Here is a 14,527-nt window from a genome sequence, read left to right on the forward strand (position 1 = left end):
GATGCTTGAGTTTCTAGGGTCCATGTCACTCACTTTGGCAATACCATTCAGTCCGTTTTGATAACTATGTAAATTTGAATTTGTTGTGTTGAAAATTGACGATGCAATGAAAGGAGCATATGAAGAAATACCACCTGCAATAGATGTGGGCGTGGCTAAGGATGTCATTGATGGATTTCCGGAATTCAATATAGGCGCAGTCATCCAAGGATCAAGTGGCAGCGAAGAACCAAAACTACACGAGGTTTTGCTTGATAATGAACTTAACGGGAAATTATCGTTTATTTTTAGACTTGAGCTTTCTAATTTTTCTTGTCTTCTCCATTTTTGCTCTCCTGTTCTGGAACCAAACCTACAAAAATAAGCATTAGTTATTGATTTCAGTTAGTTGTTAATTTGTTTGTCAAGTTTGGTCTTTATTCTTTTGGCCATTGTGGTGTTCTAATTTCGCTTTCGATTACCTAATGTATCTTCGTACACCCATCACCCGAAAAAAAAGATTGTAAAAAATGAATTAATATTTAAATTGTCAAGTGTGCTTGCAAAAAACACGTACGTTTACATCATGTTTTGTATTTCAATCGCAAGTAACATGTATGTGTGCAGTATTTCCTGTACTCCTTATGTTTCAACAATGACACCCCCTTCGCCATACAATAGCACTAATTACCTTGTATTATATATTCCATCAAGAAGCCATTATTATGTCAATGAATGTGACACAGTCGGAGAACATATTTTCTCAATTAATCATAATACTTTATTTTTATCGTCATGAATTAACGGTGACTTATAAAAAGATATTTTGTTACACACCAATGTAAAATATATACATTGCTGTTTTGAAAAGGTATGACAACTTATCCTTAATACTGAGGTTACAACTAGGTGATGACACAGTGAATGACAGATTCAACTTGTGTCAGTTTGTTGTATAGAAGATTTTAAACTGAGAAAACCAAATTGTGACACTCTAGACTTGCTGTAACACTGAAGTTGTAACCCATACAGATATTTTATATATACTATGATTAATGCAGTGTACTACTTTTTGCAATATCGAATAGTAACTCTTTAAAAAAATATCAATGATAGGTTTTATCATGCTTCGAATACATCATACTCATACTAGTCATCTGGGCATCCGCTGTATTGCTTATTGCTTTACATTTGGTATATTTGCTGATCTCCGCTGATCGCATAAAAAACAAACAACTAGTTGGCCTCTATTCGGTAAACTAAAACTTGGAATAATATATCATATCTTTTAAAGATTGTGCCATGTGATTGTTCGAGTTTGTTATTGTTGTATGACAGTGTTTATGTTTATCGATGATATTACTGATAATGTCGGTACCAGTGTCCGCGGTCGACTATTTATATTGTTATTTTCTATATTTGTCTTCACCAAGAAATGTGGGTTTCATGTCGATACACATGTCCGCGACTCTTTAGAATTGTTGTTTCTATATTAACCAGAAAATATTTTTATTAGATTTATTCAACTCTGCCCTGTTTAAATTTTTTAAAAAAACTACTTCATTTCTTTCCAAATTTATGTCAATGTTCAGTGATTTTTTTTTCAATTTGTTTTATGGGTTTTTTTTCCTTCATTTTCTTCTTTATTTCCTCTAATAAAAGTTTTGTCTAGATTTGTATTTTAACTTTTTTCATTAACAACGTTACACTTATAAATAAAAGCCAATGAAAGAGTCGTAAACATGATTCCAACCTACATGATATAAAATCTTCAAATTTTAAATTGATGCTTTTATTTCTTATGAAAGATGATGAAAATAAAATGTAACAAAATCACTTCAATTCTTATAAGATACATGAGTAATAAGATGTTAAAGCTTTTAGTGGAGTAAGGTCCTTTCCATGTCGAAATTATATTTTTTCGGTAGTCTTTGAAGTTCTGTATTATGATATTATTGGACTTTGAAGACAAAAATTGAATAATTCAATGAATAAATATATTATAATTAATAATCATTTTTTTCTTGTCTGATCTAATGACAGAATCATGGACGTCAGATGGTTTGACGCCATTATGAATACAAATTTCTGTTATTGTCAATACATAGCCTTCAAATAAATCTAACATTATTTGATTTCTCGCATAATAGTTTAAGGCGTGATCAACGGCGGGGTATCTTTTTAATATTCTTTACTGAATAGAAGATCAATTTTAAAATTTGTCTATTGATAAACCCTTCAAAGCGATTAATAGCTCGTGTTTCTAATTCAGTAATCAAACGCTTGATATGTGGAATAATTGGAGTCCTTCAGCCAAGTCCCTCGGAGTAAAATAGTGCATCTTCCTGCTACAGAAAGACATAGAGACACAGTGTTGACAGCTGTCTAAGTTCGTCTAATATGATGTTTACCCATCTAAAGAGGTTCACGCTAAGTCAATTAGATCCTACACACACTTGGGTCCTGCATTAGAGAGCCCTATAATTTATCTAATATCCTCATTTCTTTTAATAAAACCTCATTATTCGATCTCAAATAACCACTAATGATATTAAATTCTGTTGTTAGACTCAATGTTACACACGTTAAAAATCATTGACAATACCCAAATTGGATAATGGAGTTGTGATTTGGACGGACCAATGGTACGCCACAGGGATCATTTTGAATTTGTGTCAGCAAGTAATTGTTTAATTCCTACTGTAATTGTGCTTTCTTGTGTCACAAAAATCTGACAAATTAAAACAAACATTACAGTTTACGGAATCAAAGCTTGACTCTAAAATTAGTATTCGTCATGTTACCTTTTATGTATTAGAACTTCCCTTACGAAAATGTTTTATAAAGGGACAGATGGAAACTATTATTGGATCAAGACAGCCTGGTTCCATTACTGTTTTTGTCTAATTTTATTCTCGCCATCAAATTCTTCTGACTGCTGACTACACTAAAACATACTGTACTACATATTTTTTCTCTATAATCATCTTTCTTTACTTCTTCGTATTTGAGCACGTCTTTGTTAAAATAAAACTCCTAGCCTCTGTATCTATACTTACTCTTTGTATGCTCTTCTATCCATAAATGATGTTTATGTGTTGACCCCTAGAAGACTTATTTTAATTTCACTCTTGTTTTTAGATCTGTTTATTTTAAAGTCTCGGATTGGTTGGTTTCAAAGAAATTAAAAGGAAATATAATCTACAAACAAGTTTGATCTGCACAAAATAGTATTCTTTTCCAGATCTATATTATATTAAATAATAGTTATCCCTTAATCAAGTAAAAGTAGATGATAGTTTCACAATGATCCTCAGAGCAATGAACTGAGAAAATGTAACGACTGTGGCAATATGATAGTATTTACCTGAACACGAACTTCCGGAAGATTAATTTTTAAAGCCAGCTCTTCGCGACTGTATACATCTGGATAATGTGATTTTTCGAAAGCTCTTTCTAATTCATGTAGTTGGTATGTAGTGAATGTTGTCCTATTTCGTCTTGACTTTTTCCTTGGATCAGATGAATCATCGCTTTTATCATCATCGGATCTGTCCTGGTCTTTCCTCAGTTTACTTATCTTTTCTATAGGGGAAAAAAAGTAAAAATAAATTTTTAATTTGTTTTCGTTCATTTTTTTGTACATAAATTAAGCCGTTAGTTTTCTCGTTTAAATTATTTTACATTTGTAATTTCGGGGCCATTTATAACTGACTATTTGGTATGGGCTTTGCTCATGTTGAAAGTCGTACGGTGAACTATAGTTGGTAATTTCTGTGCCATTTGGGCTCTTGTGGAGAGTTGTCTCATTAGCAATCATAACTCATCTTCTTTTTTTATATTTATAATTTGAAATTGCTGCAATAAAACTACCAAGGCGGCATACATATACAATGTTTTTAAATTGCCACAGATCTTTTTTGGTGACGAGGAAGTTTATAAACATTTCTATGAGTTCAAGGTAACCGCTTTATGTAGATATTACCATCCAAATATTATCTCAATCTATAGAAAGTATCCCATAATTTATCTTTTTAAAAGCAATGTCTATAGTCCACTTTTTACCGTGCATTATGTACATGTAAACAGTGAACAAACTGTTTTCAGATGGGATACCAAGGGTTTCTTGGGGACTAAAAACATGGTAACTTTTGGTCATCTTTCTCCACCGGCAGTAAAGAAAACTGTAAAAGTTTAGGACTGACAGGTTTAACGTGTTGGCGTTAGTCATATTCATAAATATTTAATAGTCAATTAATATTAAACCCATCGCATGTTTATGTTTTCATTTACAGTAAGTAATAAAGTTCTAAACCATGCATTCATGATGCAGAAGTCAGTTTCGGTTTGATTTTTGTAGCTCAAATAATGATAACATTTGATTCCCGTAAATTTTCCACAAACTTTTCCATAGGTATTTATTTCAATCTAATATATCTTTATTCTCATCAAGCCAATGCATGACACCAGTACAATGAAAACAACATTAACTATTTATAATATAAACAAAATAAGGAGAGGTTACAAAAGTCACTAGCCATGAGGACAACAAATCTCAAGTATTTATTACCATTTTCAATTTATGATTGAGATGCACGCTCATAAAAACAAATGCTGATGAAGTTGACGGATTGCTGTTCAATGATATTTAAATTAATTACTAGTATTAAATTGTGCATGAAATGATTGTACACCATGTGTCGTTCTTTTACTGTATGATGGCTGCTCGGGCGAAATTATGGATTACTAGAGACAAGGTCAAATGTACAACATACTCAGTATACAGGTGTTTAATCGAACGTGTCCATCATGTTTGGAGCGCAAATGTTCTCTCGTGATACATGAACAAATAGAGCAAAACATTAATTGGTGTTGATGTAGGCGTCACTGCAAGAAACTGATAGCATCCTGGCTATAAAGTTTGAATTTATATTTATAAGAAGTTATGTTAATGGCATTGACAATAATTTTATAAATTTCCAAACTTTCATCTAACTAATAGTCTAAAACATGATTTCACGGATGCATTTTCTTGTTTGCTCTGTTATGTTATGGTATTGTTAAATTAAATTAAAATTTCAATGTCCAAATTTGATTTTTAATTAGCATTTAAATTAAGTGCATTTTTATCATTTTTCTCCTTTTATTAGTGATTTAGACTTTGTAAAAAAGTGTTATATTTCCATTTCTCTCTGATGTAAGATCGTATAAGGTTGAACCCGTGCAATGCTCTATTTTTCATTTTTGTCAACCCTTATTAAAATAAGAAGCCTTTAATTCATTATGTTATGTTTTAATCAAACATAGATGAAAATCGGAGAAATTTGAACCCATACTTTTAGTCATGTGAAGTTATTACATCAGTTTAAGTACTTTAATTGAGGTTTTCACAGTTGTCGCCACCCGTACTGTATTGCTCATGGCAAAATGTTGTGTTTATTTTTTACAAATTGTTTGTTGTATTTCTTCATGCATAGCAGTGTAAAATTGAGATTCACCTTTTCTTAAATTAACATAACATTTACTAGTTTATCCGTACACCTTTTTTCAATAAAAAGCCCTATATGCGTAATACAAATTTATTCCATTCTAGATAAAGTTCACGGATTCCTGAACATTTTTACCCAGAGTATAGAATCATTTTAAGTAACTCCCCAATTCTCACATGAGATGTAAACACAATTTCAATGTCATATATGTTAAACATAATTTCAATGTCAAATATGGTGCAGAATCGGACAAAAAAACTATTTTTATTAGAAGTTATAGTATAGGTAAAGAGTAAATATAAAAAAGAAGATGTGGTATGATTGCCAATGAGACGACTATCCACAAAAGACCAAAATGACAAAGACATAAAGGATATTTTACTATGAATTTTTATCACATCAATGCCATTCTTTTAATCTGTATTAAATCTTACTATACAGTATCAAAGCTTTAAAATGTGTGAGTTTACATAATATCATGACTTATTTCTAAAAATTCGGACCACTTATAACTAATGTTTAAAGTAATCTCGAGACTAAAATTTAGGTAGGCTGTTTTCCGAAAAATTTAGAGGACGATTATTTTTATTTGAAATCAAAATTATAATGGAAGTAAAGCTGATATTGTCTCTCAGGTACTGAATTATTATTTTTTGTTAAATATATCCATTGATTCAAACTTTATAAACGTAAAGTTTTTCATATTGTATCAAAAACCGAGAAAAGTGACTTATTTGATAACAGTTAAAGGCTATATAAAAGAAAACTTTTGATATTCAAATTTTTTACAATTTTTTTATTTGTAGACACTACATGTACGAGTGTAATTTATTTATTTATATCTTAAATAATATTCATCTGAAAAGCAACTGTGTATCCTATCATCCGTCTACATTTCATTGTTTGTCTAAGCACCAGATTATTTATCTTTAAACTTAATGTTGGGGCGTATACCTTCTTGTTTATCTGTTTACACTTCAGTATTGTCTGTAGATGTTGTTATTTATTTATTTCGTGTGTGTATCGTCGTTTGAGTTTCAGTATTTGGTTTTCTGTTCGCCCTCACAGGTTAGGAAGCTTTAACCTGGTATATCCAGTGCATTAAGATTATGAGGATGGGTTGTGGAAAGGGAACAGAAATAAAGTGGGAAAATAATCTTAAAAGATATTTATAACTTTGCAAGACTTTGCTTAAATATTTAAGTTTTAAATATGCATTGAATTGAAATAAATGACGAGACATATATTAAGCTTTTATGAAAATTCTAAAACAGCTCTCAAAAGAAGTTTAAATAGTGGGAATACTGTTAGTGAACACCCAACAGACGCCTGTAACAGTTCTATAACAATGATAAAAGCCTCCGCTATGTCGCGTGCCTTTCATGGTATTTATCAAACAGTAAACACTTGTTAAAAACTGATTTAGCAAAAGAGGCGTTTAGAATGACTCAAACTGTTTACTCAAATTATAAAAAATAAATATTATGAGAGATCGAAAAAAATATTTGGTTCATTATAAAAGAGCATTCATCGTAGAAGTATAACACAAATACTGTTTGATTACAAATTATAAATTGAATGTATGAAGTGTTGTATCTTTTTAAGCACATATAATTTAAATTATTAATCCAAACTATTTCTAAAATATATTTTGAATTTATTATTGTATTTTTTTTAGAATTACACTTGATTTAAATTTACATTCTTACATAGTTTTCCCAATCTCCTTATTCCTTTTTTTTATCCTCGAAACAAATCGATTACTGACATAATTAGTATTATATTATAAATCTGAACCTGTGAATATGGCGAAGCAGGTTTTGGGTATATCTTAAAAATAATTAAAAGGAGACGGAAGATACTATGGGGAATTCAAAATATTGAGAGAGAGAAAAATTAGCAACGCCATGGCAAAAAAGAAAGATGACGAAAAGACAAACAAGACCACAAAACACTACACAGAAAACCAAAAGCTGAGCTACGCTAACTTTTCAACAGTTAGGGATTAACGTTTCAAGACCCATTGAATGCATGTGGTTGTATTATGCTCTTCGGTCAGGTTGTTGTCTCTTCCACACACTTTCCCGTTTCCATTCTCTAATTTGAAGTAAATGTATAGTATTGTCAATATATTGTTGAGAAATAAGCATTCACTCCATGGCTTTACCTTACGGTATGCATGGGTATTGCTAATTGTTGAAGGCTGTACTGTGATCTACAGTTGTTTACATTCATGTCAATTGGTATCCAGCGGAGTTGTCTCATTGGCAAGCATACCACATCTTCTTAATTTTTATAATTATATAAAATATGTTTTAACTATTTTATATCCAAATTCAAACGCCTTGGTTTCAATATGAATAGTCGATATATTATGACAATATATTTTCATGTATGCAGTAAAAAATCTATTCTATTTGCTTGTATTTTTGTATTTTAAAGTATCTGTACGGTATTGGTAATATGTTGATTAGAAATTAGAATTTCCCCTATGTCCGAGCCATGTCTGGGCCATGTCTGGGGCTTTTATAGTTTACTTTACGATATTGATGTTGCTCATAATTGATAATTAAGACAATAAGACAGCTATCCAGTAATTAACATGTGCATATAATACACACAGTATTTAATCAGAGACTCTACTGTACAATACCCTTTTAGAAGATACAATGCCAAAATTTATCAGAAGACACATCTAGAGAAATATTTATAACATGTAGTTTACAGACTTAAAAGAATATGGTTTTGGACAACATATGTCTTCTTGCTTCTTGCTTTTTTAAATTGATCTTCGAACTAGCTTTCTGCAAAAGCGGGAACTAATAGGTCAGTACCTTGTCTATTTCCTTTTAAATGTTTTATTTTGGTTAGTCTCAATCTGACGAATCAAACCATTTCTAGCTGAATTAACAATATTTGTTTGCGTGTTTTGTAGTCTCTCAAACATTTGTTAACCTTGTCATATTATTTATGCGCCTGTCTCATGTCAGTACCCTGCAATCCAGTAGTAGTCATTGGTTGCTGTCTCTCGAAAATGCGTTCAAATGCTGATGTAAATATCAGGCTGTTTTGAATTGTTTTACAATTTCTAAATCTATTTAGAATAGAGAATAGAAACGAAAAATGTGTCAAAGACACAACAACCCAACCAAAGAACAGAACACAGATTAAGGTCACCAATGGGTCTTCAACGCAGCGAGAAAATATCGTACCCGGAACCGGCGGCGTCTCCAGCTGGCCCATAACAATAATCTCGATTAAGATTAGAGAACAGTAACCAGTAAATTGTGTCAAAGAGACAACAACCTTACCAAAGAGCAGAAAACAGACTAAGGCCACCAATGGGGCTTCAATGCAGCGAAAAAATCACGTACCCGGGCACGGTGGTAGCTTCAGCTGGCTCCTTAACAATAATCTCGATAACGAATAAAGAACAAATTGAATAGACACCAGAACCTTACCAAATAGCAGAACACAGACTAAGGCCACCAATAGGTCTTCATCGCAGCGCAAAGAGAAAATCCGATACCCGGACCCAATGGCGCTACACTTGGCCCCGTAACAATAATATATTTCAGTTTTAAAAGCAAAATGGACACCACACTAAACGAAATATACAAATGAAAAATCTCAGAAGACTAGCAAAGGCTTTATGTTCATGACAATACGTACAAAGGTTAGGAACTATATGAACAAAGGGAACCATAAAATCAAATTAAATGTCAATTTTGCTAAGTGATTTTGAAACTTATATACATGTATCTCGAAAATATTTTTTTTAACATTTATTAAAGGGAATTTAAAACTGAATGTTTTCCAATACCGAAGCTCTGGTCAATCATTGGGGACAAATGGAACCATAAAATGTGTATTATGCATGAAGCATTTTTCTAATTCCCTGTTTGGCATGTGTTTAATATTTTTCATTGTGATTATCCAAATCTAAAGAAAAGTTGGGTTTTTTTCAAAGCTTAAACATATTTCAATCGTTATTACCATTTTTGTTGCCAACATGGGGCGACATTCCATGCCTTAATGCTATTTTATTGCATGGTAATTGCATGTTTCTAGATTAAAAATATTTGAAGAAGTCACCAGATGATTTTCGGATATCTCAAGTTTATAATCTTTTATTTTTAAATGAAACTTCTTATGTATAATTTTCTGATCAGTGTCAAAATAGATCTTGGAAACACAGTAATTCAATAATATTTTGCAAAAATATCCATTATTTAATTTCCTAGCACAAAATACTAGCTGTTACAGTGGTAACCTTAATCTACTTCGCTCGAGACAAAATGTTTAAAAAAGCCAAATATGATTTGACAGCATCAGAATCTCTTCTATACATCAAATAAGAAGATCAAGCTTAATTCTTTATCATTTTACATGGATTTTAATTCAATATCTTCAACTTGATACCAAAATTAATGACCATAAAGATGATTTTAAAAATTTTTAATTGATTTTTATAGTTCGTTGTTATGTTGTACTGTTACACCATTGTCTCGTGTTAGGGGGGTGGGATCCCGATAACCAGTTTAACCCCGCCACAATCTGTACGTATGTGTCTGTTCAATGTCAAAAGGCATGTAATTCAGTGTTGTCGTTTATTGCTGTGTTACATATTTGTTTGTTCGTTCAATTTTTGTATATTAATTAGGTCGTTTGTTTTCTCGTTTAAATTGTTTTACATTTGTCTTCCCGGGGCCTTATTTAGCTGACTATACGGTATGCGCTTTGCTAATTGTTGAAGGCCGTATGGTGACTTCTGATTCATTTTGTCTCTTGTGAAGAGTTGTCTCATTATAGCAATCATATCACATCTTCTTTTTATATTAACATTTCAGTGTTGCAATTTGTGTTTTTATAAAACTTTGTTTCCATTTTTTCACATATTTTTTTTTTCAAACATGATCTTAAATTTCAGTGGATAATCTATCAAGATTGTATTCTTTTTTCTTTCTTTTTTTCTTCTTTATTTCAGTTTGATAAGTTGTTTTTAAAGGATTTAAACCCTGTTTTTTTTATACAGTTAAATGGTTTATTAAATAAAACATCAAATCAATGTTTACTATGAAGCCAGTATCTAAGCACAATATACTAAGCGGATGGTGGTACCTTTTACGGAAAATAGGAAGAAAACTATACGGTTTCCCCGGATATACTGAATTATTGTCCTTTCCAGTTTATAAGCTCTTCATTTTTAATAAGTTTTTTGATTTTCAAATATTTTAGCCACGAGCATCACTGAAGAGACATTTATTGTTGAAATGCGCATCTGATGCATCTAACTACACGCTATTATTAATGTTACTCCAGCATGATCATCCGTTTTTCAAAAAAATACATTTAACTGTTTTACTTGGTTAATATCATTTGATTTATAAAATTCTACAATGAAACTTCACACCAAATTGGCTTATTAAATTAAATACTCAGAAAAAATTAAGTTGGAACTCCACTGGAACTCTACTTGAAAGTGTTGTATCCAGTGGGGGGAAACTTCTTATTCCAGTTTGAACAAAATGATCATTAGTATTTCTCTTAAAACCAAATTGTTTATCTATATTGATATTCAACAGTATGATACCATAAGATGTGGGATGATTTCCAATGTGGCAATTATCCATTTGAGTCTAGTTAACTGGAATTTTAGCAACTAGTGCACAGGCCTAGTACATGTTTCGTATTAAAAGTGTGCCTTAATTGGTTCATTGTAAACAGTAATACGAATGATACCTTTTACAAATTATACTAAAATGTGTTAACATTTGTAAAATATATATATATAATATAATTATATATCATATTGTGTCTGTAAATTAGTAATATGAAAGTTTTATGTGTGTCAATAAAAAAATGTAGTTTTTTTTTTTTAAATATCATATTCGCCCTATTCTTATTATGGAATAACTATTACTTGTTACTATTATTATAATGATTAATTTTCGATTTTTAAAATACCAACAAATATCTACATTCTTTGAAATTTTTAAAACAACCATTTTCAATATCATACCCATGATATAAAATTGATTTTATGACACTTGAAAAATGTAAGATACCATAAAAACAGCATTTTACTCATTAGTAATTACCTTGAAATTTCAAGTTCTTAAAAGCATCTCTTTTCATCTGTATCTTTTGTTGATGAAGTTTTTCCTGATGTCTTTGAAACTGGAGATGATGTGAATTATTTTCCGCACAGTTCTGTCCTAAGAAGTTATCTTCTCTTATTCCTAACAAAGCGTTAATACTGTGGAAACCGCCGTTTGTTGATACCATCTGATGCATTGTTCTAAAAAGTTTTTCAAAAGACTCACGAACAATGTTCTTTAAACAGAAATAACAAATCAATAAATATTATATACTTTTGATGACAGTTTTGTCTGTTATATTAATTAAGCCCCATGAGTGCTGTTTAGAACGAGCGTGACATTACGGCTAATCTCTGATGATGATTTCCATCAATGTTCCGTTTGTTGATTCTTGGGTCTCGGGAGACGTCTTTTAACTTAATCCGATCATGTAGAATTAACTCCTAATAAGAGCAGCCTTTCGGGTATTATATCAGTTAATCTATTGTCATCCTCAATGGTCGTAATTTAATGATGTTAACAAGGGAGGCGGACTTTAACATAAGTGACCTCCTGGTAAGCGATTGCTAGCCAATCAATTGACATCAGAGGTCGAATGAAAGAGTTAATTTGGCCATCAAATTTAATCAATTATGGTTATTTCTTTTGAAATAAAATTTCTACAGTTTCTTAATGACAGGTAGTTGTGAGATTTGATTTCAGGGTAGGACGTACGAGCTGTCATCTCGCTGTCATCTCGCACAATCACGTCAATTACTGAGTGTACAAATCACTGTAAGCGTCTAATGGCTACAGGACGTAAAACGACCCAACATTTATTTGCTTAGGTAAATAAGTGGCAAGACTAAATTGTGATTTAGGAGGTTAGGTGGGTGTGTGAGAGAAACAGTTCGAGTTGAATAACTCAAACAATACAAATGAGCAACCTAGACTAAGTGCATTACATGTAGTTGGTGCACGGCGCCGACAGAATGTCACTTCTAAAGTCTAGATTTAACTGCTCAGTACTACTGTATTGTTCCATGTGTATCTCCGTACCATGTTATACATTAACCCAATCACTTAGACCTTTATGTAAGATTTTCAATTATTTTGTCTTTATTCCATTATTTCATTACGAAATTTAATAAAGTAATATACGAAACCTTATTAAATTTCCAAGGGAATTTAAAACAGCCTTGAAGTAAACAAATGCTGATCAAATTAAAACCACTTGAAATTAAACTTGATCTAATGTAATAATACGAATAAATGCTTTAATTCTTCAAGTTGATTCTAATATCATAAATTTAATTAAAGGGTTGCGTCTTGAAATATGAAACATGTTAACTGGTGTTTAAAGTAAACGAAAATGAATGGGTGCATAACCAATTATTTATTTTTTTAAATGCTATATCGATTTTGAAGCAATATATTACAAAATTTATAAAAAAAAAAAATTTTAATTATCGTTTGGTTTTTATTTTATGGAGCACCAAGTATTTTATGTGACTTGATCAGTCTTTCACAGCAAAGCATAATATTTGTACTTAAATTATATTGCAATTCTTAGACAAATTAAAAGGCTCTCTTTTACCTCTAGATAACTATTTAAGGAAGCTGGCTTGTCATGTTTTAGTTTTTTTGTCAGATTTTTGGAATCCTCTGGTTTTATCCATTTGAATGCCTTGAAAAATTTTGCCCGGTGACCCCCATTTTTCTTTTTGTAAATCTTTTACATGTATAATGATAAGCCATCTGTTAAAGTCTTATAAATTTTTAATTACTTTTTAACAGTTTTTGAGAACTTTAACTTGTCAATGATAAAGCTATGAAAAGTCAAGAGAGAATATTTCCCCGCCAAAATTTCAATGGCTAATATCTTGAAAACGAGCACGGCGACCTATATATTTGTTTTGCTCTTTGGATTCCTTTATTATACCCCTATCTATATAAACTAGTATTTTGAAAAGTTAATTACTTTGAAACTGAGAAGCGAACTCCCTTAAGACTTGCATGTTGGTTTTTTTTTTAAACTCTGACCGTTTCCGATGAAAGTTGATATTTAACCATGCTGAACGTCATATAGTCTGTATGTCATGATTTATCATTAACGAATCTTGTATGAACAACTACAAGTTAAATGTGAAACCTGGATAAAAGTAAAAAATAAATGTGTCTTACTTATAACATTAAAAACGAGACTCCCTAAGCAAGGGATTTCAATAAAGTCAGCGCTGAGGTACCGATTATATTAAATGAATTGATTCTGCCTACTAAACGTTGATGTGTATTATGATACCTTTAGAAGAAAAAATTGAACTAAACCCTGTTATTCATCTTTAAATAATCGAAGTTTCTAACTTTAATATGAGTGACCTACCATATTAATCATTTCTTAAATGTTTTTCCCCAAAAACACAGTTGTCATTCTTATGGGATCGACTGTGTTCCTTTTTACATCGACTTGTTCCTTTCTTTGCAAGATACATGCTTCATTATAAGTATTTCATAAGAAGGATAAAATTAATATAGCATTATCGTCTAATTTCAATTTTCATTGAAATATTTCTGTGAATATTTTGACTGCATCTTTGAAGTCCAACAAATAGATTCGATAGATTTTATTTTTTGACAGAAAGAAAATGTATCCGACACACTACCATGTTGCTTTTGAAGTTTTCTCCTGAATTCTCTTATAGAACATTTATAAATTTAAGCATAATTTTACATTAAATAAATGTAAATTGAAATAAAACAAAATACATAACTATATATGTTGAAGAAAGAGAGAGCATAAAAAGAGAGAAGTAATTGAATACGTATGTGCTTTTTACAAGGAGGTTATATATCTTCCAGTTGATACGGTATTCCAAAGCTTTTGACTATCTTGATTTTATCTATATGCCACTAGACATCAGTTGCAAGTCAGGAAGATAGCAGTTGTTATCCATTCGTTTGATGTGTTTGAGCTTTTGC

At 31.0% G+C, this 14,527-nt stretch overlaps 1 protein-coding gene across 1 annotated transcript; it reads right to left on the reverse strand.

Moving 5' to 3' along the window:
* LOC139519266 (retinal homeobox protein Rx1-like) lies at nt 1-12,118 on the reverse strand (the record flags this gene model as incomplete). Its single annotated transcript, XM_071311228.1, is given in 4 exon segments — nt 1-327; nt 329-352; nt 3,347-3,564; nt 11,570-12,118. Coding segments are annotated over 4 exon segments (765 nt in total), but the record flags the coding sequence as incomplete, so codon positions are not given.
* Nucleotides 12,119-14,527: the final 2,409 nt, after the last annotated feature.

This window comes from Mytilus edulis, chromosome 4, assembly GCF_963676685.1.
Source record: "Mytilus edulis chromosome 4, xbMytEdul2.2, whole genome shotgun sequence".
In the NCBI taxonomy this organism is placed as follows: domain Eukaryota; kingdom Metazoa; phylum Mollusca; class Bivalvia; order Mytilida; family Mytilidae; genus Mytilus; species Mytilus edulis.